Below are 27,906 nucleotides of genomic sequence, written 5' to 3'. Positions count from 1 at the left end.
AGCTGGAGAGGCTGCGTGCGCACGCCCGGTGTGCGGTCTTCTGTGACGCGCCGATCCGTGGTCCCTCTGACCATCTATTCACAGGCGAGCTCTACGAACAGCCACAAGACTAAGCTGTACTTCGACGGATTTTCTAGTATTTCATTCAGGAGTTTCGCATCTTCAGTCACAGGTGATGCCATCTGTGGTTTTCATTTGTGCCTCTTTGTCCAGTGTTGGAATGAGGTCGACTGCTCCTTCCTGTGACCTGGAAAGTTCATATGGAAAAGGAATGATATGCTCTGTGGCGGACTGATTAAACTCTGAATTTGCTGGAAGGTAATTTGTTGATAGCATTTCCAATGTCTTTGCTGAAAATTTCCTTTGGCAGATTTTTGTATTTCTGTTGGGGTGAATGTTGGCAATTTACATCTTGCTTGTCCTTGTGTTGTTGTTGCTGGGATTCTCAAATTTATCAGTATTGAGTTGAAGAAAGAATTCTCTTAAAATTCTGCTGCCTGCTTCCGTGTCTGCAGATACACCAATTCCTACGTTACTTTTATCTGACATCGTGTTTTCATCTGACGGTAGTAGATTCTTTTACTGTTCTTTCCCATCGACACGTTTTAGTTTTATAGATGGCCTATAATCTTGTTCCTTGTTCCGCCCTTCCCTCTTGCTTTCTGTCTCTTTTTCTTCCTTCTTCCTGTAGTTAGCTTCTTACTTAGCTCTGCGGTAGTTTTCCTTCTCAGTTCTGGGCCAAATGCTTAGCTCACTGTTTTTCATTCACTCGTTCAGGGCCATGCACGATTCTGCCAAGAGAAACTGGCTCTATCCCATCATTTTTGATATGTGTATTGTAGGAATCCAGCTTCAGTGCTGGGTTCTTCTCTGATTAAAGAATTACTGAAGAGAGTCTGAACTCCAAGAGGCTGAGGCCTTTTGGTTTTAATTTCAACTCTTTATAGCTAACTTTAAGTTTTAGGGTCTGCAGTAAGAGAAAGTAACCTGTACAGTTTAATGAGTCTGGATTTAATTACCTATGACCCTGACCATGTGATGTAGTGTGACAGACTTGAGAGGACAGTGTGAATCCTGCTATTAAGTCCAAGCCATTTCAAGCCTCCACTTCAAGTGGGTTCTCTGTCCCATCTCACACCAACTGCTCAAAATCATACCAGTGTAGGTTAAAAGCTGGCAGTGCTGTTCAGTCTGAGTCCAAAGGCCTGACAACCCGGACAGATGGGGTTCTCCTAGTCCAACGGGAGAAGGTGAGATGGGATGTCCCAGCTCCATCAGTGAGGCAGGAAAAAAGAGGTAAATTCCTTGTTCCCCACTCTCTGTCCCTCAATAGGTTCAAAGACGCCCACCCCCACTGGGGAGGGCAACTTGCTTTACTGCGTCTACTGATTCAAATGCTAATGTCAGGCTGCAAACACCCTAACAGACGGAAATCCTGTCTAACGTGGGTGCCCCTGGCCACTCAATTTGACACATAATATTGGCCATTACGGTACATTTCTTTACCCTTCCTTTCTTAAACAGCTTTTTGTGTTTCCTGGAGTTTCCATTTTCCTTTTTTAAAATTGTTCACAAATTAACATTTACTTTCACATTATCATAAAGACCATTTAGTTTCTCAGGCTTTGTTAAAATGCATTCGCTTTCTTCTGAAAAACGCTCTTTTTAGAGCTCTCTGATACGATTCTCTGTTCTAACTTGGACTTGTTACATTTTAGCTTGCTGATAAGTTATCTTTTTCATTGTATTCTTGGATTTACAAAGTATTCTTTCTTTCTTGGATTCCATATTTTTCTTTCTTAGATGTCTTTTTCATTTTGCTGGAGTATCCTTTTTTTTTTTCTCAAAAAATATATATATTGGAAAGAAACTCTCTGAATCCTTGAATATCTGAAAATTATCATATTTGGTTGTTTAAATAAGAAATTCTACAAAAACCATTTTCTCTTCAGCTCTGGCTTCCAGTGTCCCTGATAAGTGTTATATAAATCTGATACTTGTTGTAGTTAATTCAGAGGCTTTTAGCATCTTCTCTTTATTCCTTTGCTGTTCTGAAATTCATAAGGATGTGCTAGTAATGGATTTTTAAAAATTAATTCTGCTCATACCCAGTGCATCCTTTCCACTGCAGTACTCACGGTTTTCTTCAGTGCCCCAAAATTTTCTTCTCTCACCTCCTCCTCTGTTTTCTAGTTCTGAAATGCTTCCAGACAGACATCGGATTAACTTTCTACATCCCCTAAGTCTTCACATTTTTCTGCTCCGAGTTATCAGAGATGCATTTGATGTACCTTCCTCTCCCCTCCCAAGAATCACACTCTACGAGGGAGAGTTTTGTTCTGCTCACTACTCATCCCAACACCCAGAACAGTGCCTATTACACACTTAACTGGTGTTTGTGGAATGAATGCTTTCTAGACCTTCAAACGGATACTTGCTTTCCACACTCACAAAACACTATGTATACTGATAAGGTTATTTATATTCTCTTCTGTTTCCTGAATTAGGTTTATTTTCTCTTAGTTGTCCTATTTCCTCATATAGATCATTCACTTTTGCGTTGTTTATTTCCCTGAAATGATAATGGTTGTTCATTCGTGTTTGTGAATAAAAGTCCCGGTTGATTGATTTGGGTGGCTGGCACGGTTTCTTCTACCTGTTTCCGGGCTGTGTACATGATTCCAGGGAAAGCCGTGTCCAGCCAGGACCCACATCGCCTTCTAGACCAAGAGTCTGGAGGTCCAGCCCAGTCCTTGCTTGGCTGTTGGGATGGTCAGGGGACCCTAACCACTGACAGAGTAACCCCACCATGGGTGAGACTCCCTCAGAAGAAACAGCTGGCCTCTCCCTAGATGTCACTAGGCCATGGGACACCAAGGCACCGTAAGGAGTTAAACATAGTCCTGATATCACCTTTTTCTCATTTTACTGGTTCTCTGTTATCAGGAACTCGTCCCTTATGCTCTGGATTTCTGTCAGGGTGTCTGGTAGTGTCACTCGTACACTTGTTCTATCTCCGGTACCTGCCTGGCTCGGAGGTGCTCCAGGTCACTGAGCTCATTCAAGGGCACAGCCTTTCAAGTAGACACAATCAGGGAGGGTTTCTTGGGGGTCTGGTGTGGAGGTGGGGACCTGTTTAGGAACAACTGGCAGGGAATCTCTGACCATAATGGAATTGAATCTTTCACGAATAAATGGATAATGCTTATATTATCTTCCTTTGCAATTCTATTACTTCTTTACGATAAGGTCAAAATAGAGGATTATTTTTGAATGATATTAGAATCTTAGAATTACAACATTTTGCATATTAAAACTAGAAAGAGTCAACTGAGAAAATAAGACCTTAAAGTACAAATCGTTTTTAGATTTTAAACTAAATAAAGTGCCATCTTTAGCAAGAATGGAGAAAATAAGGCAAAAAGAAATAGCTAGCCTGAAGTTTCCATGCAAACCATATGCTTTTTCTGGGGCAGAAATCCCCCAAATGGTCACAAGAGCCTATGTCTGTGAGTCCCTAGGGCCATCACCACCGTGGGGATGGACACCAATGAGGAGCTTATCTTTCTGGGGCCACAAAGCGAGAACTAGGGTAATGAGTCAATCATCGGCCATGGTGCAGAAACCAATAAAAGCAGGTGCAGCTTGGCTGGCCATAGAGTCCCACAGCTGCTGTAAACTAAGTGTGCTGAATCCAAACTTCTAGAGCAAAACCACGAACTGTGAGCCGGCCTGACGACTGACACAGTGAACAACCGAGAGCTAGCTGGCACTGGTCCTGCTTAGTTCCCTTCCTAAAACTATTTTCTGTGGTTTCTCCTATACTAATGGATAATCAAAACTGAATTATGTATATAATGGTAACAAATATTTAGGGTCACTAGGGGTTCCTGTTACAGACACTGTTAGCCATTTGTTAGTTGACCAGAAAAATGTGTCGTTTACAATCTCAGTGGAGGTGGCCTCTGTTCTGCAAATAATCCAAGACCTGGGAAGGAGTCCGTGCGGAAACCGCACGTGCGGCCACCAGCAGTGATGACACTCAGGCCTGAGCCAGTCTGCAGACCCCGAAGGTCCGAAAGGCTGTGAAACAACCTGCTATTTACGCGGGGAGCAGAGCACCTGTGAGACTGTCATTCTGATTTTCGCGAAGGAAGACGACTCTTGAGCTGACAGGGAAGTGAATGAGGGCAGTAGCAGGGCAGCAAGGTGCGGGCTCGTCTTCCTGTGTGGGCTCTAACCCCAGCCAGGTCCCTCCACACCAGCGCCTCTGGCCAAACAAGGCTTCCTTCTTGGAACTCGACCTTGGGGTTTTACAACACCAACTTCGGGGAAGAGCCTGAGCTCTCTAGTCCAGAGTGACGAGTGTGATGCTGACAGCCTGGGGGAGCGCCCGTCACGCAGACCCAGGGACGCAGGCAGGATTCTCACCCAGACTCTGCATTCCTGAGGCAATATGGGGCTGGGTGTATTAAGTTCTAAAGTTTCCACCTGCCAACAGACCATGGGGGTGACAGGAGAAGGGCCTCTGACTTTGGATGCAGGAGGGGGAGGCCAGCAGCGCAGATGTCTCTGTTCTGTGTGTGCTCAGGGTGGGGGGGTTCAGGCGCTGCTCCCCCCGAGGAGTGATGGGAGGGAGTGTCTATGCCCTAGCACATGGTTTGAAAATAACACTCAATCCAGTGTAACAACTTATTTCTGAAAAACCTTCAACGATGTCAATTAAATAACTACTTCACCACTAAAGACCCCCACAGAGAGAATTTCTAAAAAACAATAGGCAAACCAAGTCCACGGGAACTTAAGAGTTTAGAAGACACTTCCAGGTCATCTGGGTGGTCTCCCACGAGAAGCTGCCATCACCATGTCCACAGCAGGCACTGGCGTCACTCCAACTGGATCACTTCCTATCACCAGGGGCACTGAGCTCCTGTCAGGAAACTCTTTCCAAGGCCGCTCCAGCCCCTCTGCCCACGAGGAGCGGGTACGTGGCTTCCCGCTGGTGGAAGGCGTGCACGTTTCGCCTGGCAGACCGGCAGCACCCCTGCTTTCTTTCTGCCACACTCTCAGCCCCTGCCTTCCCACAGGCCCCACACTGACTGGGTTCACAAGAACCCACTCGCTCCCTCGGCGCTGCCCTGGCGGTCACGCTCTGTGCCCACGCTGGCAGCACAGCCGGCCAGGACCCCCGGGCCCTGGGAAGGTTCAGACTGCTGTGTGTCTCCTGAGGCCTCTGCATCACGGGAAGGCAGCCGGGCCAGCGCAGATGCTCAGACTCAGGGGCCGACAGATGCGACTCGGAAGCCAGAACTGCTCTGAAGCTCGCAGGCACCAGATGAGAAACTAATCCGGAAAGAAGATACGGGAAGTCAAAAGGCTTCCGTGTCCAAAGCGCCAGGGAAGAGTGTCATGCGTGTGCTCGTGGCCCCATGGAGGCAGCTCACTACTGAGAAGTACTTTCTTCTCATAAAAATCTACTTTCTATGCTGAAAGGAAAATGACATTCTTCTCATCTGTCCTTGGCGGCCTCAAGAATGCCAGCCCAGCACGACACCTTCTGCTGAAGCCCACCTGGGTCCGCTCTGGTCTTCGCTTAACGGGCGGTTCCCTGCGCACACTGATGGCCATGCCTGTTCCTCCCTGGGGACACTGCCAACCTCCGTGCTGCGTGCCGTCATCCTCCCATAACGCAGAAACCATCTATGATAAACAGGGAGGTGAAAGGGCAGGACAAACACCCACGAACTGTAATAAATACACACGCACCATATATCCACATGACCCGAAGGAAACAACCCTCCATGCCCCTCGTTAAATGTAAGACTTCCCTCGCAAGAAAGTTTTAAGGGCTTTGCCGTGGGGCCCGCTCTAAAGGAGTGTGACCTCCCAAACGTAAGAGGTCAGTACTCTGCTCTAGGCCACCCTGCTTGAGTGTTTCTGTCCCGGGTAATACCCGCCATGTCATCTGCCTGAGATTGCAGTGCAGGCCCTCGATGTTGCGGTGGTCCACGGACAGAGCGGCACCCGTGCCTCCCCGCTGCTGGTGCCTGTGGGCCCCCCCCGCCCCTTTTGACCACCAGAGATTGAAGACATCTTCTCCAAAGCTGACTGCTGCACAGACTTGAGCTCTCTTCAAGGAAAAACACCACCACGGTTTCCAAAGTAAAGCATCATCCAAAGTAAAATATCTCAAACAGTTTGCATTTTGAAACGGACTTTGCTGGCAGAGTGATGCTGTCCAGTGGCTCAGCGTTCAAGAAATACTCTGAAACCCGAAACCCCAGTGCTGCCCCTGTATTTCACAGAATTCCCGCGCACTTGTCCAGAAGGATCGCACCCGGCACCGGCGCAGCCCCGTCACAGGGAAGACCAGGAAACCGGGCTGTCACAGCTGCCAACGAGGCGGAGCAGCAGCAAGGCCAGCCTGGCTCCCCGGCAGGCCCGCGGCACCCCCAGGCACGCGTCCGCCAAAACTGCACGGGAGTGCAAGTGATGCTGGGGAGACGAGAACGAAGAGTAGACTCTAACTTTGTGACACTTGGTCTTTGTAACAAACACACAAAGGACGACTTCAGGGTCTCTCTCTCACAAACACTGTTTTCACTATCTTTTCATAGGTGTATATGTACTTCGTATATACACGCTATGATAAAAACACACCTGACGTTTGAAAGTGACCTTTCCTCTCAATGTCTTGGCACATTCCCGCAGCCACAGGACCCGACTTGGCGCGTTAGCCCTGGACGCAGCGCTAGCCAGCGAGGCGCTAGCCAGCGAGGCGCTAGTCAGCTACGTCTGAGCACCTCTCCTGCGCCAAGCGTGAAAGACAGCTGGCAGCTGAAAGGAAACAGACCACGGAGGCCACACGGGGAAAGCTATTCTCGGCGTCATGGGAAACTCACGTTCTAACACACGACACAATACTTACGCTTCTCTCCTCTCTTCCAGTCGAGGCTCCAAGCACGCGGACGCTTGACTGCAATCGCTATCAAGTTTTAGCAGAGTCAGTATTTTTTTGTAAAAGCTGTAAAACGTGATCAGAAACAACCACGGGTTTTCTCCATTCTGCATAATTCGTGTGCTCTACCAAACATGCCTCCAACTCCAGGGCCACGCTGCTCTCCTCCAGTTAAAGGCGCGTGAGCAGCCAAGCACCACGGCAAGGCGGCAGGCACGCACACCCCAAAGAAACACACGTCGCGGTCTGGGATTACGGTTTTAGTTCTGAGCTTTAAAAAAGTGAGTAAAATGGTATGTTCAAAACGATAAAAATACCTTAACTGTGTCTTTTAAAGAGGGGTGAACTGAGAAGTCAGGACCCCTGCATTCAAGAGCTCTTGCTCCCCTCACTGGCCACCACTGAGATGCTAAAGGGAGTACAGCACACGAGCCCGTGACCACGGGCACTCAGGGCCGGCGCGAGGCCCCACCGCTGCATCACTGACCCGTCCCGGCGCGCACAACTCCACTCCCAAGCTCCCTCTGCGGTGGCAGCTCAGCACACAGACCGGCCCCGCTCCACCCCGGACGGCCGATGCCAGCACACGCTCCGCGGCATCTGTGTCTCCCCCACCGACAAGGACTTGCACACATACATACAAGGGAAAGGAAAACAGGCCAAGTCTGGGCTGTAATTTACCTATGAAAGGCAAGGTTTTCGATCAGTAAAGAGATGAACTGTCTGAGGACCCGCTTGATCGGCCCGGAGGCCCTGGGCCACGGCCTCCCGCCCTCTGCCCCGACAGAGAGCAGCTTCCCGGGGGCGCTTCCCGTGGGAGGCTCCGGCCGGCCCCGCGAGGTGACGGGACACTGACACGGCCACACTCAGAGGTACTTGCCGCTGAGCAGGGGCTTGTTGAGCGTGTACAGCGGGGGCAGGTCTTCTATGTTGCAGATCCGCTGGTACATGGCCCTGGAGAGGTGGTCGCCATGGTAGAGGCTGCCCAGGATGATGCTGGAGAAGTAGATCGGCTCCACGAAGATGCTGAGCAGGGACCCCTGCACGCCCACCACGTTCCACCTGGAGGCAGAGGGAACACACTCTTGAGCGGGAGAGGGGGTGTGCGTGCTGGAGGGCGCCAACCCAGCGTGCCGCACGGCTGCCGGGTGCGCAGACGCACCACGGTGGCCAAACCCCAGCAGCTGGGACGAGGCAGCACGTAACCAGAACTGACACAGACGAGACCCCACTCAACAACTCTTCTAAACTGTGGAACGGCTCTCGCCATGCTATCTCCCGCGACACATTACTGAGGCTTAGTGCTCAGAAAGGGTCCATGAGCCACGTGTCTTGGGAGAAAAACCAAAAGAGCAAGTAAATTTTTATTACTTCCAATAAAAATAACTGCAAAGGAGACCTTGAAAACATCAAATTGGTTGCTTCCTGCTCCTCGGCAACAATCAGGGCCCAGCCTGGTTTGACACGTGGAGGGAGGCTCAGCCAAGAGGGGAGGGCGAACTCTCTGCCGCCCTGGGTCCCTAGTCACGGAGCTGTTCCCGTCACTGTCAACCTAGGCTTTCTGCTCCAGCGCACCTACCCTCTCACCAGCACACCCCTGCCCCCTTCCTGAGTCCCACGAACAGCAGGAGGATGGCTCGCAGGAGCCCATGGTACTGGGCGCCAAGGCCACAGGGCAAGGGAAGGCACGGCCCGCGTGTTCCTGGGGCCAGGGGGCTGTCTGGACAAAGGGCAAGCAGTAACAAGGCAAACAGATGATCAAGAACATAAATGGAGGTGAGGTCAATTGGAGGGAAAGCAGGATTCCAAGAAGAGGCAAACGGAGTGCCAACTTCAGGGAAAGGCCCAGTCAGACCCAGGAGGGGGGTGCAGTGGCAGCCAGGAGGAAGGCCAGGGGAAGGCAGGTCAGGGCCAACCTGAGCAGCCTGAGGCCAGCAGGAAGCCACCGAAGGACTCTGGACAAGGCAGTACACCATCTGATTTAATGGAAATGTTTTTTTGGAGATGACTCACCTCCATGTTCCTCTGCCTATGAGCAAGGAGCTACAGGAGGAGGCTGTCGGGGGGCCGCCTTGGCGGCAACACAGGTCAGAAACGAGGGGGGACAGGAAGGGAGGCCCACCTCAGAGGCACCCTGGGCTCAGGTTCGGGGGGGCTGCAGGGTCTGGACAGGCTGTGGGTGTGGGGCAGGGGTGGGGTGCAGAGCCCCTCCCCATCCTCTCTGCAGCACCCTCACTGCAAGGCCACCCAGGCCACCTTGGCTGCACCCGTGTTTGTACTTTGGGCCACGTCCAGCGGCTCCCTCAGCCCTCGTGGAAAGGGACAGACGGCAGTGGCCAGCGGGTCAACGATGACAACTGGGGGTGGAACAAGGTCCACTGCCCAAACTCCTGACCTATCCAGCTCCACGCTCTGTGCTGGGGCCAAACCCGCAGAGTCACAGGCAGGCGGCTAGCAGAGCTGGGGGCCTCCTGTCAGAACAGGCCCAGGAGGCACCTCCTCGCCACTGCCCCTCCTGGACCACGGTTCTCGAGTCACAGGTCCCCACCTGCTGCATCGCTGGCTCCCACGGTGACCACGGCCCCCACCCCCAATGGCCCATCCCTAGAGAGCCGCCTTGGGACCCTGTGAACACGGGCCAGGCCAAGACACTCCTGTGCACAAAACCCTTCAACACTCCCATCTTCTCCCTAGAAAACACCATCATTCCGAAGGCCCCCTCCAGACCCATCTGGCCTGGCTGTCCCTCCCCCACCACCCCACTCCCATGCTTGGGCTACCAGGGGTAAGGGGGCTTCAGGCCACCTCTCCCAGGCCCTCCAGCCTGGAACCCTTCCCTAGCAGCCTCCTGGCCACAGTGCCCCCACCTCTCTGTCTCTGCAGGAAGTCCCTCTCCGTGGGGCCTCCCAGCCTCCACCTGCGTGCCCTCCCAGCGCTGACCTCCTGCATCATCTACGGGTCTACGTGCCATTATTTGTCTCCACTGCCACCTCCCAGCAGGCGAGCTCCATCCCTGAGACGGCCTGGCACTTAAACCACACGCCTGGGGGTACAATGAACACACGCTGAAAGGATGAGTCCCCAGCCCACACTGTTCCTCCCACCCTCTGAAAAGGAAGTGCAAACAGATTTCCCTATTTTACAAGAAAAAGCATGAAATGGCTCCATGCTTACAAAAACCACAAGGCACCCCTTCTTATGCAAATTCAAGCCTATATAGGGGTTTAGACCATCTCTAAGGGGAATTCAGCCTCCCAGGGCAAACTTCAAAACCGTGATCTTGCAGAACCCTGTATTTGTGCCGAGTCATTAATTCTGAACACAGGCTTCCTGAAAGAGTTCTAGCAGCCATGATCGCTCTGTGGAGGCCCTGGGTGGGAACGCGTGGGACACCAGCCACTCCTGCAGACGGGCTCCTGCCAGTGCTCCTTACGGGGAAGGCTGGGAGGGTGGGTGCAGCCAGGCTCCCAGCACCCAATGTCCCCGAGCAAACCTCTGCAAAGGCTCAGCAGAGTGCTGGGTGATCCTAGCAAGAACCACGTGGGTGCCAAGGTGCAACGGCCTCTCTCTCCCCTCCCCACGTGATTTCTGAGAGGCCAGGGCTCAGAGCACCACTGCCCAGCTGGGTGCCCTGGTGCAGCTTCCCCGAGCCCACCCACAGCCTCCAGGGATGCACACGGGCCCCCTCTTCCCCACTACCCTGCTCCCCATTCTGGGCTGCCTCTGAGTCTGCCCACACCGGAAAAGCAGAGGGCAGCAGGCCCCCCCCCTCAACTCAGTAAGAGGTCCCTGCTTCCTCCCTTCCTCCCTCCATGCAGCTGAGGGCACAGAGGCTGTGGCCTTCGGAACCGAGACCCCACTCCTTCTTGACAGGACTCGCCATGCATCCCCCCCACCTTGGCTACACTCTCATCACTGGCCCCCACCAGACAGACGGACGGCACCTGGTGACCCTCAGCTGCAGCGCTGCTCCTTCCTCCCCATGCCCAGCCCACCCACTGCCCTGATCCTGTGCTCTTCTGTCCAAAGGGAATGCGAGCGGAACATGGCTGTGCCCTTCTGTAAGGGATACAGGGCAGCCTTGACTTCCAGAGCGGCCACCCAGGATGCTCTCATTCCCTCGGGGCAGGGGCAGGACTGCAGCCACCTGGCAGCACCCTGCCATCACAGCATTTCTGGACGACCTTTCTCGCCCCCTCCCCAGCCACGTGCTGGTGTGACACCAAGTAACAACCCCTTTCAAGCATACCTGAGCCTATGCTAGGAGGCTCTAGGAGGCTGGGGGCTGGTCCAGGGGATTAGAGGCCCACCCCCAGTGCTGGGGAGGGTGGAGGGCTGGAGGCTGCGATAGTCACCAGTGACGAGGGACTTCTGCACAACGGGCCCCAGCGGAGGGGCTCACAGCCCGGTGCAGAGGGGAGGTGTGCGGGGCGGCAGAGATGCACCCCAGCCCCAAACCCTTCTCCTGGGCGTCCCTTCCACCTAGCTGTTCCCCAGCTGTATTCCTGCCAATAAACTGGTAAGTGCTAAGTAAACTGTCCTCCCTGAGCTCTTTGAGCTATACTAGCAAATTACTGAACCCAAGGAGGGGGTCCTGGAAACCCCTGATGCGTTTATTCATGCTTTTCTTTCTAATTTGGGCTTTTTATCCTTAAGAAACCTGCTTAAGTGGAGGCCACAAAACTTGCCAGAGGCCACTCTTCACACTCAGGTCCCTCTTCTTCCTGGAATGCGCTTCTGGGGGCAGAGTCAAGGGCCTGCTTCTCTTTGTGCATAAACACACTCCCTCGGTCGGTCCAGGGCTGTTGGCGGACCACAGATCCCACATGCAGCAGACTGTGGTGGCAGGCCCACGCTTCTTCCCCCATCCTGCCTCAGAAGGCCATTGTGAGCCTGCTAGCCCCAGCTTCCTGCACAGCGAGATGTGGCCCTGGACAGAGTTCTGGATGAGGAAACACAGCTGTCTCAGGTGACCAGGCCGGCGGCTCTGGAGGCACGGCCCTCCTGCCTGCCCTCCCTCCTGCTGCAGAAGTTCAGACAAGGCGCTGGGGGTTTGGTGAGCACCGCAGGACCTTGAGGACAGAAGATGCCTCCTGGATGCGGCAGGAAGACGGAATCTAGACGAACCACCTACTGTTGGACCTGACTCTGAGACAGAAATAAACTTCCGTCTTGTTTACATTTCCTCTAAACACAGGCGACCCGACCGCCCATCACCAGCAGTCTTACACCTGCCATCCCAATGCCACGACAGGACTTTCGAGGGCCATGAAAAAACAATGACATTTCATTAAAATTGCATTAAAGTTACAGCTTCATAAGAAACTGACCAGACTGTTAGAAGCACAGGACTGGATTCGGTGTGTGTGTGTGTTTTCACGACTAGGGGTGGCTTGTCACCGTGCTGCTCTTTCCCGGCCTTGCTGGTCTGGGGTAAAGATGGTCACGATCCCACAAAGGGAGCTGAGGCTCGGTCCCTAGTCTTCTGATCCCTAAAATGGGATTTCTGGCTCGGCAAGCGTGCGGAGAGCTCACGGACAAGCTGTCCAGGAGAGCAGTTCCCCTTCTCCACAGCCGAGCTCTCCTTTCTCCGATTTTCTTCAGCTGATTTCCTGCCGGGGGCGTGGGCGTGGGCGTGGCGGGTGGAGTATTTGTAACAGCTCCAGATCCAGATTCTGCTAACGTCCTCCACTGACGCCAAGTCAACGTCGGGAACGGATGCTTTTCTAAAAGGTTTGCGTAACCCCGTGTCATACTGGTGATGACGTTGCCAGCAATCCCACACACAACTGCCTATAGCATGTTTTAGTGTCGGCCGAGTCCCGGACTGTCCCCCGTTCCATCCCCGGCACAGCTGGGCCGGCCCTCTCCTATCCTGTCAACCTTGCCAGCTCTGCTCCTGTCATTGTCCTTTCCAAAGAACCAACCCGGGGGTTTGCACCACACTGCACGTATGAAGGCACACACGGTGGTAAGAGGTCTGTGGGCGTGCTGTTTTAGGCTCCATGCCCAGTGCAGAGCCCAGCGCAGAGCCCAGCATGGGGCTCAAACTCACAACCCTGAGATCAAGACCTGAGCTGAGATCAAGAGTTGGACATTTAACCAAGACTGAGCCACTCAGGTGCCCCAAGAGGCGACTTCTGTGTGTGCCCTTGAGATCATCACCCCCAAAGTCCTCTCAGACTTGTCCTATGCCTGCTCCGCTGCCCCTCCTCCTCTGCCCCTCCCTGGGCAGCCACTGGGCTGCTTTCTGTCACTGGAGGTTGGTGTGCATTCTCTAGGATTCTGTACATGGGACCACCCAGCGAGCACTCCTGTATGTCTGGCTTCTCTTACTCTGCATCATCATTTTGACACTCACCCATGGTGCACTGGGTATCACTGTTCATTCTTTTTCCCAAGGAGAACCCACTTGTGGACACACCACCACGTGTTTATCCGACTACTACAAAGACGGCTGCTAGGCACACTCGTGTGTGACTCTGGACATGCGCTTGGCACATCGTTAGCTTTTTAAGACACTGCCGAACTCTTCACAAGCGGCTGTGCCGTCTGCATGCCCGCCCTCGGCAGCCAAGGGCACCGGTCCCCGGCATCACTGTCCGCACCTCATGGGCCCAGCATTCTGATGGGCGTGCTTTCGTGCTTCACGCGCATCTCCCGGAGAGGACGGCGTTGACAGTCTCGTCACGTGCTTCTCTGACATCTTTGATGAAGTGTCCATTCAAATATTTTGCCCATTTTAAAATTGCTTTACTCCCGTGTTGAGTTTTGAGAGCCTAAATTTTAATATCGCATACAGGCCCTTTATCAGATACCTGATTTGTGAATATTTTCTCCCAGTCAGTGACTTTATTTTTCGTTCTTTTAATGGTGTGTTTAAAAGAGAAGTAATTTTAATCTGATGGAGTTGAGTGCTTTTGGTGTTTTATCTCAGAAGGTGCCTACCACACCTGCCAGCGTCTTCCCTTGCTTTCTTCTACAACTTTTGCACATTTCAGACTATGATCCATTTTGAGTTAACTTTTGTATATGGTGTAAAGTATGGAGTTGATTTGTTTGCTTTTACACACAGATGTCCAATTGTGCCAGCACCACTTATTAAAAAGACTCTTTTCCCCACTGAACTACCATTGCACCTTGGTCAAAAGTCAGTGTGACTAACAAGGAACAAGTGGAATTTGAAATTATAAAACATAATACCATTTGTAGTAATGACTCCAAAAATTGAATACTTAGGCATAAATCTAACAAAATACATACAAGATCTCTATGAGGAAAACTACCAAACTCTGAAAAAAGAATCAAAGAAATAAATGGGAGAGATATTCCATGTTCATGGATAGGAGCACTCAATATTATCAGGATGTCAGCTCTTCCCAACTTCATATAGATTCAATGAGTCTCAATCAAAATACCAGCAAGGTGTTTTGCAGGTACTGACAAACGAATTTTAAAGTTCAAATGGAGGAAGAAGACCCAGAATAAGCAACACAACACTGGAGGAGAACCATGTTGAGGGACTGACACTATGTGGCTTCAAGACTTACTACAAAGCTACAGTAATTGTGATATTATGATTTATAAGAACTATGTTTTGGCCTTATATATATTTGGTCTTCATCCATGGTTCCTGGCTCATGGCTCCTAAAACCCTTGGAATTTCTTGAGTGATGAGAAACTTATAGGTATCTTTTGCTATGTTAATGAGATGACTTTCAGAAAGCACCTTAGGATGAGGGTTGGTTTAGAGGGGTGGAACTTCCAGTCCCAAACCCCTGATCTCCAGGGAGGGGAGAAGGGCTAGAGATTGAGTTAATCACCAATGGCCCATGATTTGGGGTGCCTGTCTGGCTCAGTTGGTGGAGCATGTGACCCTTGATCTTGGGATCATGAGTTTGAACCCCACATTGGGTATATAGATTACTTAAGAAATTTTTTAAAATTTTCAAAAATCACCAATGGCCAATGATTTAATGAATTGTGCCTATGTAACAAGGTTTCCATAAAACCCCCAAAGGACAGGGTTTGAAGCTTCTGGGGTGGTGGACACATGGATGTGAGGAGAGGGCTCGTAAGCTCCTTGACCCTCTCCCCATGACCTGCCCTCTACACATCTTCATCTGGCTTTTCCCGAGTTACATCCTTTCCTAATAAGCTGGCGATGTCGTGAGTAAAATGTTCCTCTGAGATCTGTGACTTGCTCTAGCAAATTAACTGAACTTGGGGAGGGGGTCCCGAGACCTCCAATCTATGCCTGGTTGGCCAGAAGCACAGGCAAATTGCGGGACACCTGGCTGGTGCTGAGGATGCTTTGTCAGATGCGTGAGGGCCAATCCCTCCCACACACATACAGTGGAACTAGATTCAAAATCCAAATGGTAATCAAGACAGTACGGGCAAAATAAAAGACAAATAGATCAAGGCAACAGAATAGAGAGCCCAAAATAGACCCACATAGATGCAGTTAATGGATCCTTGATAAAAAAAAAAGGCAACAAAAGGGAGCAACCAGAGTCTCTTCAACAAGTGGTGCTGGAACAACTGAGTATCCACATGCAAAAAAATGAATCTAGGGGTGCCTGGGTGGCTCAGTTGTTAAGCGTCTGCCTTCGGCTCAGGGCGTGATCCCAGCTTTCTGGGATCAAGCCCCACATCGGGCTCTTCCGCTGGGAGCCTGCTTCTTCCTCTCCCACTCCCCCTGCTTGTGTTCCCCCTCTCGCTGGCTATCTCTATCTATGTCAAATAAATAAATAAATAAAATCTTTAAATATATATATATATATATATAAATGAATCTAGACACAGACCTAACACCCTTCACAAAAATTAATTCACAATGGATCACAGACCTAAATGTAGAATGCAAAACTATGAAACTTCTAGAAAACAACACAGGAGAAAATTTAGATGACCCTGGGTTTGGTGATGACTTTTTACACGCAACACCAAAGGCACAATCCATGAAAGAAATACTGATAGGCTGGACCACATAAAAATTTAAAACTTCTGCTTGACTAAAAACAATATCTGCAGAATGAGAAGACAAGCCACAGACGGGGAGAAAATCCTGCAGAAGATATGTCTGATAAATGAAAAAAATTCTTAAATATGAAAAATATATGAAAAAAATATATGAAAAAAATTCTTAAAACCCAAAAAGAGGGGCGCCTGGGTGGCTCAGTCGTTAAGCGTCTGCCTTCAGCTCAGGACGTGATCCCAGAGTCCTGGGATCAAGCCCCTCATTAGGCTCCTCTGCTGGGAGCCTGCTTCTTCCTCTCCCACTCCCCCTGCTTGTGTTCCCTCTCTCGCTGGCTCTCTTTCTCTGTCAAATAAATAAAATCTTAAAAAAAAAAAAAAAAAGAAAACAAACTACCCTATTAAAGAATGGGTGAAAGATCTGGGGCGCCTGGGTGCGACAGGGGTTAAGCGTCTGCCTTCGGCTCAGGGCGTGATCCCGGCGTTCTGGGATCGAGCCCCACATCAGTCTCCTCTGCTGGGAGCCTGCTTCTTCCTCTCCCACTCCCCCTGCTTGTGTTCCCTCTCTCGCTGGCTGTCTCTACCTCTGTCAAATAAATAAATAAAATCTTTAAAAAAAAAAAAGAAAGAAAAAAAGAATGGGTGAAAGATCTTAACAGGCACCTCACCATGTTTTTTGCTCTTATGAGCTAGAAGTGAGCGTGATTGAGCGTGGGTGAGCAAGTATCTCTTGGAGACCCTGCTTTTAGTTCTTTGGGGCAAATACCCAGAAGTGGAACTGCTGGATGATATGGCAATTATACGTTTAACTTTTTAAGAAGCCAATTTTCATGGATGGACTGATGTAACTTCATGTTAATTCTTTCCATTTCGATCCATAATTTCTCAAGTCCATATAAAATCTGAGCAAGACATTCGGTGACACTTGACGATCTGATTCTAAGTTATGTGCGGAAGAACAGAGGTACATAAAAAGCTACAAAAAATCTGATGAAGGAAGAGCAAAGAATGAGTCTTATCCAACCAGACCTTTAAACATACTGAAATGTCAGAAGTGTAAAACTGTGTGATTCGTACAATTACGGCTGATTATGAGCTAACAGTGATTTGAGAGGCTAAGAACAGACCCATCTTTGTAAGAAAGTTCAGTATATGATAGAGACGCCTTTGCAGATCAGTGAGGAAAACGTCAACTATTTAGTGGAGGGCACCTGGAAAACTGATTTGCTGTATTAAAATAACAAAGCCAAATTATTACTTACAACACACACGTATTAAAGGCCTAAATTTGAAAGTAAAATGATAAGAATCTTAGAAAAAGGTATGGGAGAAACTTTCATGTCCTTAATTTGAGGAGGAATTTCTTTTTCTTTTTCTTTTTTTTTTTAAAGATTTTATTTATTTATTTGACAGAGATAGAGACAGCCAGTGAGAGAGGGAACACAAGCAAGGGGACTGGGAGAGGAAGAAGCAGGCTCATAGCGGAAGAGCCTGACGTGGGGCTGGATCCCATAATGCCAGGATCATGCCCTGAACCGAAGGCAGACGCTTAACCGCTGTGCCACCCAGGCACCCCGTGAGGAGGAATTTCTTAAATAAGATCCTCAAAGTGCAAATCACAGGGTGAAAAATGAACGGATCAGGTACGAACAAAAGGAAGGGTTTCTATTCAATAAGAGGACGGCATGGACCAAGTGAAGACATGGGTCTGTCCTGGAGAAGACACGGAACTTCTGAAACCGTCAAGGACGACAGTACAAACTATACGAGGAACGTCTGCAGGCCAAGATGAAAAAAGCATGAGATCCCAAAGACAAATGGGCAGAGGGTATCAACAGGCAACTCTGATGAGAAAGATGAACGATGGAACGGCTGCCCCGCACCCCCAGCAGACACCAGTTTTCACATGAGGTGGAAACTAGCATCACGCACTGATGGTGTGAGTGTAAACCGTGTGCGCGTCGGGGTGCATCTGAGATCACCTGTGAAGTTCTACCCGTGCACAGCGGAGATCCCGATGGCCAAAGTCTAGCATGAGCTACACTCACGGAGACTCAAGGCTGACCAAGTCTCTACGGTGAGGGAAGGGGACAAGGCACAGTCCATGCCTATCACAGGGTGTCCGCCGAGGTGAGAAGTAATCACCTGCTATTTATTACAGTCAGGGGTAGTTCCCAAACACTGGGTTGAATGAAACTACGAGATACAGAACAGCACTTTAAACACAGTCCCATCTCTATCAATGAACAATACACGCATTAATACCCCAAAATGACACCACTGTGTATTTTTCAAGGCTACACACACACAGACATAAAAGCAAACAGAGAGTGGACAGGAAGGACACATAATAAGCAAACGTGTCAGGTGGTCACAGTGGGTACCCGTGCTTAGCAGGGGAATGGGCCACGTGTGAGGAATCAAGTTCTGTGTACTGGAGGTTCCCTGACAAGGCCCATTCGAGAAATCAGCAGGAAGGCTTACAGACAACTGAAAAGGGCCGTGTGTGCACACACAGGCACGCCGGCTGTGCCCGCTCTGGAAGGGCGGTCAAGAGCGCGTTCATGGTGCCACAGCAGGGCTCTGAGGACGGTGTCACACGCTTTGTACCATTAACTTTTTGCCATCTACCTATGCTACTTTTTTTTTTTTTCCAAGTAGACATTTGTTAAAAAATAAAAACAAAGAGCTACTGGAACTAATGCCAGCACCTGAAGAAATGAGGCTTTCTTTAAAAGTCTGGCTTGGACACATCCTTTCCTGAGAAACACTCATCAAGTAAATGCAAACAGGTGCGTCTGCAGCAGCCCCAGCCTCGCCGGGAGCCACCACCTGGCACGGGACGCTAGGGACACTCTGCACTCACAATAACCCAAAACGGCACCTCAGCAGCGAACAGGACCATTAAGGCGCCATCGGTGGGAATGAGGACACTCTTCCTTTTCTCTGGGAGCAAATTGCCTTAAAATGTCACTGGCTGAAGCACACGGACTCCCCAGAAGCCCATACGTACGTGCAAACACAGAAGCAGAGCATGAGCGGCCCGGAGCCTGCGGTATGGAGGCCCCGGCTCGGGCCCAGCAAGGCGGCCCCCAAAGCACGGCACAGAGCCCCAGTCCTGCAGAGATCGCGGGGACACAGGAGCAGGAACCGCGGAGGAACCGCGCGCCTGCAGGGAGCCCGCGGGCGGGAGGCCTTACCGCGCCATCTTGTCGCTGCAGGACATGGTGAGCAGCCTCTCACCCTGCAGCACCCCGTCCCACGTCTGGAGGCTTGCATTGGACCGCACGGGAATCGTGCCTTCGCCAGACTCTATTTTTGTCCGCAGCTGTCCTCTGGCTTTGCGGTTTGGATGCCTGTCCGCGGGTTCTAGGAGAGGGAGGCCGGGTGAGAGTCCCCGTGGGCAGAAGCCCCCTGTCCATTCCAAGTCTGGCTCATGGCCCTGTGCACATGCTTGTCCTCTCTCTAAGACAGATACACAACACGGTAGAGAAAACTGGGCAGGAAAAGATGTGACACCAACCAAATTCAAGAGAGCAGTCTCCACCAGGGGTTGGAGAGAAAGGGCTTCCATTTTAACCAAAATGATTTCTATCATTAAAAATGGGCCGAAGCAAACAGGACAAAATGCTAACATTTGCTAATTCTAGATGATGGATATTTGAGTGTTATATATTTTCCCTGCATTTTTAAATTTTCAAAAATAAATTACGGGGATGCCAAAATAAATGCAGAGAAAGCATGCAGGCACAAACAGACATCTGAGGTGACCAGCTCTAGGTCACATGAGCATGTGATTTTCCAGAGTGGGTATATGTTGCTTCTGTAATCAAGGAAAACAATGTACTCAGATGCCGTATCTGAGTTGCTTCAGCTTGGGAGGAGAGACGAGGACACGAATTACTACACGACCAAAGCACGGACCTCGTGTGGTGATGCACCACGGCCCCTTTCTCACTCGTGCGGGCCTGCTTCTTAAATGCCTGCCACATCCCGCAGGCACACACGCATCAAATCCTAGCTCGTCCAAGGCCCAGATGCAGGGAGCAGACTGTCCAAATTTAAACACAAATCTGATTTAATAGCCTCACTCTAATTCCTTGGTGTCCTTAGTGCACCAGAGTCAACACGCTTCATTCGGTCAGGTTTCCTTATCAAATTATTCACTGAAAAGAAAAACCTCATGCTTTTATATATTCCTATCAGATCCACTTTCAAAGCTGAAGTTTTCAAGAAAAAGAAGAAAAGGGTATTAACGTTGGTTTACCCTTCTGTCTGTCACTACGTAACCCCGAGTCTCCCCGAGAAGCTGCCGGCTGAGTCCCATACCTTCCAGGATCGGCTCGTGTGGTGAGAAAATCCTGGCATCCCCACAGGGAGACGTGCTGATGTACAGATGGAACTGAACACTGTCCTTCAGCTTAAACCCTCCGCGCTCGGACTTCTGAAAGATGGATCTTTTTTGATCGTCTTTATTACTAGAAGGAAAAAAGTAGCAAAAATGAACTGTAAAGCTGTATACAGTCTAAATTTAGTCTGTCATAATTTACAATGACTTTCAGAGGCCACTACTTTCAACAAGGTACAGACGAGCTTGAACTGGGATGTTTACGTGTTGATGACCATTCACGCAGATAATGACTGAGTCCACTCGATAAGGACAAGCCATGGAATATGCGTGACCTTCCCTTCTCATTCAGGCCTTCGGCACAGAGGACACACTGGAAATGGCTTGGTAACGGAAAGCAGCTCAGACAGGTGACTAGAATGAGGGGCCCTGGTCGCCAGGCGGCGCGGCTCTGTTCACGCTCGCGCTGCACACACCAGAAGCACACGGTCCTGAGCACAGACCTCGAATCGACGGCCGCGTGAGCCGCAGGCACGTGTGTGCACACATATGTGGTATTCGCCCAACTGGATTTTGTAGCTTGAGCATACAGGACCCGACCTCATCGTTGCCAATGAAGTTACCATTTTAAGAATTTTTCAGAGATTACAGAAATGAAGGTTTTGCAATACATTCTGACAGGAGGGGCATGTTTTTTAAAAACAACTTCCTCTAGTTATTTACTTACTAAACTTACTTTAAGTAAAGCTCAAGTTGCGTGTAAAGAAATCTAAGCAAGGATCTCCGGGCTATAATTTCCGCATGGCAGTCATTTAGCGCAAGGCCACGATCACTCATGTACTCGCCATTGATGCACTTTGTCCCCGTGGAAATACTGACCACCTTGGCATCTTTCACATCTGTGCCTGAAAAACAAACGAGAAGTTATTCCTCGTGCCTCGCTGGGCTCCGGGGGCTCTGCCGTGTGTTCTCAGTGACTTCACTTTTGGGGTGTGATAGGCACCCCTGCCCCCAATTCGTACCTGGGCAAACTCAGGCTCTGTGAACGGCCTCCCCCTGAGGACTCACGGTACAATGTTTCTGGGAAGTGAACCTCCCTCACTCTTTAGTCTACAGAGTCTAAACCTAAGGAAGGTATTTCCTCTGGACGGAACCAAGTCTTTCCTTGAACATTCCCCACCGGATACGGGGAGGGAGCACCAGGTAAAGGCAGACTAACCAGTCTACCAAAGCGTGAGCGAGGCTACAAGGGAGGGCGTACAGGCACCAGAGGGACGAGAGGGAAAGAGAGGCAGTGACCCGCGGTGTGTCGGTAAGGGCAATGGGAGCGAAACCATGGGCACGGGAAGCACAGCCACTTTGCCGGAACATCTGCCAACAGACCACATACGCCAGACACGGGGCAAGACACGGACACTGCCCGACGGTAAACCTCACTCGCCGTCAGCTACATGGCCGGCATGCGCCCCGAGCGGCAGACGCAGCCCCGGGTCTGTTAGGCAAGGTTTCCACGTCATTCCCATAACACGCTCTGAGGGGCACACTACTCGTCTCCATTTTGCAGATGAGGACCCTGAGGCACAGAGGGGTCACGGCCTGCCCGAGGTCATTCAACCAGTGGGAGCCCAAGCTGCACCCGGCCCTCTGATGTCAGGGCCACGTGCCACGGGCTGCGTGGCGCTACCTGCAGGGCACACCGAGGGCACGAGCAGAGGTCCCAAGTGAGATGCACAGCAGGGTGCGACACGCCCAGGAGTCTGCCCCTCTGAGCGGGTGAGAAGAGCTGCATGGAGCGACCCAGCAGTCACTCACTCCTGCTGCAGGCGAGACACAGAACGTCACCCAGGGACACGTCATTCCAGGAGCCGAAGCATTCGCCTTTCGTCATGTGAAAAACAGCAGCAAAGAGAGGGAGCGGGGAGAACACAGGCACGGAACACCAGAATTACACTGAGAGCCAAGGCAACGTCCAGAGCACTTCCTCCTACCACAGACACACCCTCAGCTGCGCCAAAGTGAAGACATCATGCAAGAAAAAGCCGTAATTAAAACAGCACTCAGGTTTCCTCAGCCATCAAGGGGTAGGTCAATGCTGAGGATCATGGAATCACGTCCTGCCCATGATAGGATAGAGTGCTACCTCGGGACGGTGCATTCGCCCACACAGAGGACTGGGGTTTTCTCCCTGGCTGGCAGGTGTAGACGGATAAAGCATTCCTAGCTCGCTAGCTCGCTCTCCAGCCTTAGAGTGCTTTCTGCACATGGCCGTCCAGGCTCAGAGAGCCAGCGGGGGGCTGAGTGGAGGCCCCAGGGCAGAGGGACCCACAGGAGCAGGGATCCAGACCTGGGCCACCGCTGTGGCCTCCTATTCCTGGGAGCGGTCCACGGGCGGAGGCTGCTTTGCGTCCTCACCCCTGGGGTGCAGGAATGAACTTGGAGGTTCCTTGAGCTGGTGGCAACTTCTGGGTAAATTTAATAGGGCTCCTTCTGCTATCCTTAAGGGTGCTTTTTACCTGTGCATTTTCTGTTCTCTCTAGAGCTGCCTGTCTCCCGCACAGAAGTCCCACAGAAACTAGCTGGCAGCGTCACCACTGGTTGATAAGTCAAATGCGTCTCACTTGCAAACGAAGCAGGAAGGGGGAGGTGCCATTTTGCTGCACTTGTCCAGAGTCAATCAAAACCACTCACATGTGATTGTAGGAATCAGATATTAATAGAGTATGCTTTCTCCAAATAAGAAAACCTAGGTTAAAGAAATGAACATGTGCAGTTCCTATGTTTGCACACGGCAGGGATTCTGAAGGATTAGGAAAACGGCCCCATCAGTGTCGCAGAGATGGTTGAGGCCTGAGAGCACGGCCCCTCTCCGTTAGGTGTGAAGCGAGGCAGGGTGAAGCGCAACACCAACATTTTACCTGTTGTCATGACGATGCCGGCAAGAACTTTCCTGCGTGCGTGAGGAGAGGAGAAGTTGTCCGTCAGATCCCCAAACTTATCCAGCACCAGGCGGGCCACGGCATCAGCTAACACCTGAGGACCACAGCAGGGAGTCAGGGGTGCGGTCTGCACCTGCCCCGTGCACACCAACAAGGCTGACCCTTCAGAGTGGCCTTACACATGGCTTCTCTGCTGGAAAACCACGCAGGCAAATCTGGCAAACGCATTTTTGAGTGTGTGTGTGTGTGTGCATGTGTGCATGCTTTTTTTTTTTTTCTCCAAAACATTCCTTGGAAACAGAGGCCCCAGGAGCATTCGAGGCTCTGGCTGGAATCCTTCAAGAGTCTCACGGACAGGGACAGTCCAGAGCCCGTGCCACCCCTCTGGTCCTCCCATTACCACGGCCCTCCCCCTGGACGAGGAAGCTGAGGCAGAGACCAGCCAGAGTGGCTTCCCCTGGCCACCTGCCTTGCACCCCCCCATGACTCTGCACCCGGCTCTCCTAGCCTCCAAGGCCACACTCCCCGGAGTGACAGGGCTTTTGAAGGAAGTGAAAGTGCTCCTTTTCCTGACCACAGGAGGGTGGCCGTCCGCTCGGGGGCTGGCCAGGCCAGAGAACATGCCCCTCGAGTGTGACCCAAAACATCAGGGCAAGGGAAGGGGCAGCGTGAAGAGCTGCACAGCTGGGCTCACCACAGCCCAGGAAGCAGCACCGGGAGCTGGCACGGGCCTCTGCCGTAGACCCCATCCATACCAGACAGCACTGACGGCCACGCTGTCTGGGGAAGGGGTTCAGTGTGGCTGGTACACGGCCAGACCAGACAGCCTGCGCTTCCCAGGAGCAAACACATCTGTCTGGTTGTGGCCACTGTCTTATTTTCACAGCTTACAATTTATCTTGGATACAAGTGCTTTTGGGAAATGATGCCTCACGGGAGGTATGTGTGAAGAGCTGCGTCCTCCCAATCTCACACTTTCTTGACAATCAGCTACGTCTAGTGTCCCCAGTTTAGCCTGTAATAAAACACTCCCCAAATGGACAGAAACATCCCTCATCCTAAATGATGACTTATTTTGAAAAAAAACAAAAGTCACTAGGATTTCTTCCTCCTGCCGTTGCCTCAGTAAGTACCAAGGAGCCCCAGAAGACTGTGCTCAAGCAGGGGGTGGGGAGCATGGACAGAAGACGTGGGACGACAGGCCCCCCTGCACTCCAGGCAGGGGTGTCAGTGCCACATACGTGGGTGCAGGCGACACGGTGCAGAGGGGATCAAAGACGAAGGACCACGTGTTCCAATTTACATAAGAGAAAAAAATCTCAAGAGAGGTCAAGGATAAGCCACAGAAAAGAAAAGCTTGTGTTTCATCAAGGGTTAGGTCTAGCTCCAAACCACCGAGCTCGGAGACACTCAGATGAAGGTCAGGCCCTTACGTGGACACTCACTGGTCAGAGGCAGGCATTTCAGCACCCAGACAGTTCCTCCATCCCTCACAGAGATTACAATCTCCTTCCTCCAGGTAAGGAAGTGACTCTCTCTCTACGTGTTGGGGGCAGACGTAACAACGAGAGTCACGCCCATGCCCCCCCCGCCCCAGGCAGCACTCCTTCCCTGCAACAGCGCCCAGGAGCTGAGGGGCCCCGGCTCAAAGCTGGGCTCTGGGCTGACGGCCCAGTTCTGCCGCTCTAAAAGGGTCCAACACTGACGGAGGGCTCTGCACGCCTCACGTGGCCCACGACGTCTGGCTTTAAACCCTGCAACGCCACCATGAACACAATGAAGGCGAGAAGTTCCAAGACCAGAGACTCAAGGGCTACTCCAGGCAAGTGGTGAGGATGCTCACACCACCCCAGAGGGTACACCTGGGGACTTCCACTGCAAAGGCCGTGGGGCCCAGAAACCAAGCTGCAAGGGCTCATTCTGCAAAGGCCGCCGTAGGTCCTCCAAGGAAAGTGTGGTCATATCCTGAGCTCCCGTGGGGGCTCCAGAGACACCACGGTGGGAGCACAGTGACAGACACAGGGACACACCGCTCTACTGTCACAAACATTCAGAAACTAGCTCCAGGCGCCCCCAGAACTCAAGCAAGAGGCCTGGGGCAGGGCTGAGATGACCCCTGCCTGCCTACCCCTCTCCTTTGGGTGGGATTCCCGGATGCCCCTCCCGGTGAGGCCCCCAGCAGAGCTCTGGTCTCTGCTCCCGCGGAAGTACAGGCACAGACCGGGACCTCTGCCTGCCTCCCTGCCACGGTGTGACCCCTCCACCCTGCAAAACCCAGGCATCAGGGGTTCCCAGCGTTTGACGGAATTCCAATCATCTCACACACGACTCTGCTGATGTTAAGGGAAGTCCGGTGGCACCAGACACTGCCTCGAACTCAGGCTGGAATATACTGCAACAAACAGGAAACCCGAAAATAAAAAGTCTCTAGGGAACCAGTGCCACAGATGTGTGAAATGATAAATGAACTAATACTCCTCTGAAAAATGTTCATAAGAGGTTAATACAGGACATGATTATTTGGTTCATTAAATACCTGTAGGATATTTCGAAAATGCTACTTTATACTGATGCCGTGTTTGGCTGCTTTAGGCAAAATAAAATAGTTTCTTCTTCTAAAATAGAAAAGTACTGGTCACCTCAGGCAATAGCACAGAGAGGTTACCCTAATTGTGTTCCAAGGCACCAGACAAGCTGTGACACTCCGGATTCTTCTAGAAGAAATACGAGCTGTCCCATCTAGCGACCTGGAGTCCCTACATTTTTTTCTGATCACACCGGTACATAATTTATCTTCAACATCAATAATGTTTTGACAAAAAGGAATAGAAAAGGGTGGTCAGAATTTCTCTCAAAAAGAATAATTTTTACACGTGGCCAGAAAAAAACTGGATTTCCAAGAAGAGAAGCAACGCATAATCAAAGAGTTGTAGGATTTAGAGGCGCCAGCTACACGTTATCTCCCCCTTCGTGCTCCCCCTTTCGCGTGTAAGCCATGAGCCCACCCCGAAATCCTTCCTACCTTCACCCTGGTCTTATGGGGGAGGGTCTTTCAAGACCAAACAAGAGGGGCCGCCCACATGGACCCCACCTAGGACATTCCAGGTACAGGTTCCCGGGCACCTTGAGTGCCGCTGAAGGGTCCCCTTCCGTCCCTCACCCCTCTGCCCCTCCAGAAGCTCATGCCTGTTGTGGGGCGACCCTCGGCCTGGCCGGCCCCTCAGCCCTCAGTCCTGCTGGAGCTGTGAAACACCCACCCCTACCCACACTAGGGTTTCAGCTGCCAGCTGGCCGGACTCCCTTCTGTGCTCAGGATTCCCTGGTGAGACTGTGGGAAACACCGCTGAGCTGCTCCCACCACAGGCTGCTGCGGGATGGGGGGAGGGGGACTGTGTGGGAAGGGAGCCACAGGCTGCCATGGGACATGGGGCAGGGCTTGGCCTGGAGGCCGCTGACAGCACTGCTCTGGGGGATGGGGCTTCATGTGTCCCGCCCAGACGTGATGGCCGCGGACTGGCTGCCCAGCATGACCCACACGGGCAGGGCAGGACCGCCCAGAGCCAGACTTACCGGTGACGTTCAGATGGGACATCAACAGCGACCAGGAGAATGAAGCCCTGTCTGAAAGCACTGTCTAGACATGGCCACCGTTTCCGGCAACAGCAAGTTTCCTCACCTGCGGTAAATGTAACTGAAGGCCCTCGCTGGGGATGGGCTGGCGAGACGGTGTTTGATCCAAGTGCAAATTAAAAATGGTCGCCAGGGCGGACTGCGCAGCCCGGGCCTTGGCAAGCTTTTTGTTCCTGCCTGAGCCCTCGAAGAACTGGCCGTCCACCACCACGGACATGACGAAGCTCTTGGCGTGGCTCTCCCCGCTCTCCGATAGGAAGTCGTACTTGAGCCCCGGCCGCAGCTCGTTCAGGATCATCACGGGATTCTTCCCGCTCGGTGGCGGGAACGGCAGAGGGCCGGGGAGGGGAGGCTGCGCCAGGCTGGCGGGCGCCGGGGACGCCGCCAAGCTGAGGTCCCCGCTGGAGCTGAAGGAGTCGTCCCCATTGGAGCCCAGGTAGAAGGGCATTTCCGACCTGTCTGGGGTCTCAAAACCGTTGAAGAGCGTGTCGGGGAAGTCAGCCTGGTCGGACGTGAAGTCCGTGTTGGCCGACAGGGTCCTCCCCATGGCCAGGTGAGCCTCGGAGGCGTTGGGGAACTGAACGAAAGACCGCAGGGCCTTCTCAGCGGCGTGCAGCTTGGCCTTCTTCTTGGTGGGGCCGGAGCCCTCGAACACCTGCCCGTTAACTTCAACGGACATGACGAACAAGGGCGCGTGCACCGGCCCCGTCTGGGACAGCAGCGCGTACTGCAGGCCGGGCTTGATCTCGTTCAGCTGCATCAGTGCATTCTTCGGCAGCGCGGGCCCCGGCGGCCGCCTCCTCTTCTTCAGGCGGAACTTGGCGTGGCCATTGCTGCCCTCCTCCAGGGGCCGCTTCCGGCTGGCACCACCGCTGCCCCCGTTGGAGAGCGGGGCGCCCTCGCCAGGCCCAGGGGCACTGCCGTCCTTGGGGGGCACGCTGTCCAGACTGCAGCTTTCCTTAACATCTGTGCTGCTCGAACCTGCGGTGCCCAGAAAGAGTAACTTACAACGCCTTCGTTGCAGGATCTTGTAAATGCAAAATTTATAGATTCCT

The 27,906-nt window shown here is 51.9% G+C and overlaps 1 protein-coding gene across 2 annotated transcripts in view; it reads right to left on the bottom strand.

The window, feature by feature from the left end:
* Positions 1–27,906, bottom strand: part of ADARB1 (adenosine deaminase RNA specific B1) — a 137,221-nt gene that overhangs the window by 11,389 nt on the left and 97,926 nt on the right. For both annotated transcript variants that reach the window (XM_026491663.4, XM_026491744.4), the window contains exons 4-9: positions 26,898–27,832; positions 23,201–23,315; positions 21,022–21,190; positions 20,267–20,415; positions 19,138–19,306; positions 7,839–8,020 (exon numbers count right to left, since the gene is read on the bottom strand). In XM_026491663.4, coding sequence (XP_026347448.1) covers positions 7,839–8,020; positions 19,138–19,306; positions 20,267–20,415; positions 21,022–21,190; positions 23,201–23,315; positions 26,898–27,832 — 1,719 coding nt within the window. The remainder of the gene's footprint in view (positions 1–7,838; positions 8,021–19,137; positions 19,307–20,266; positions 20,416–21,021; positions 21,191–23,200; positions 23,316–26,897; positions 27,833–27,906) is intronic.

The sequence above is a fragment of the Ursus arctos genome, unplaced genomic scaffold (assembly GCF_023065955.2).
Source record: "Ursus arctos isolate Adak ecotype North America unplaced genomic scaffold, UrsArc2.0 scaffold_4, whole genome shotgun sequence".
Taxonomy (NCBI): Eukaryota; Metazoa; Chordata; class Mammalia; order Carnivora; family Ursidae; genus Ursus; species Ursus arctos.
The sequence above is the reverse complement of the archived record's forward strand: the minus strand, read 5'-3'. Positions and strand labels throughout refer to the sequence as shown.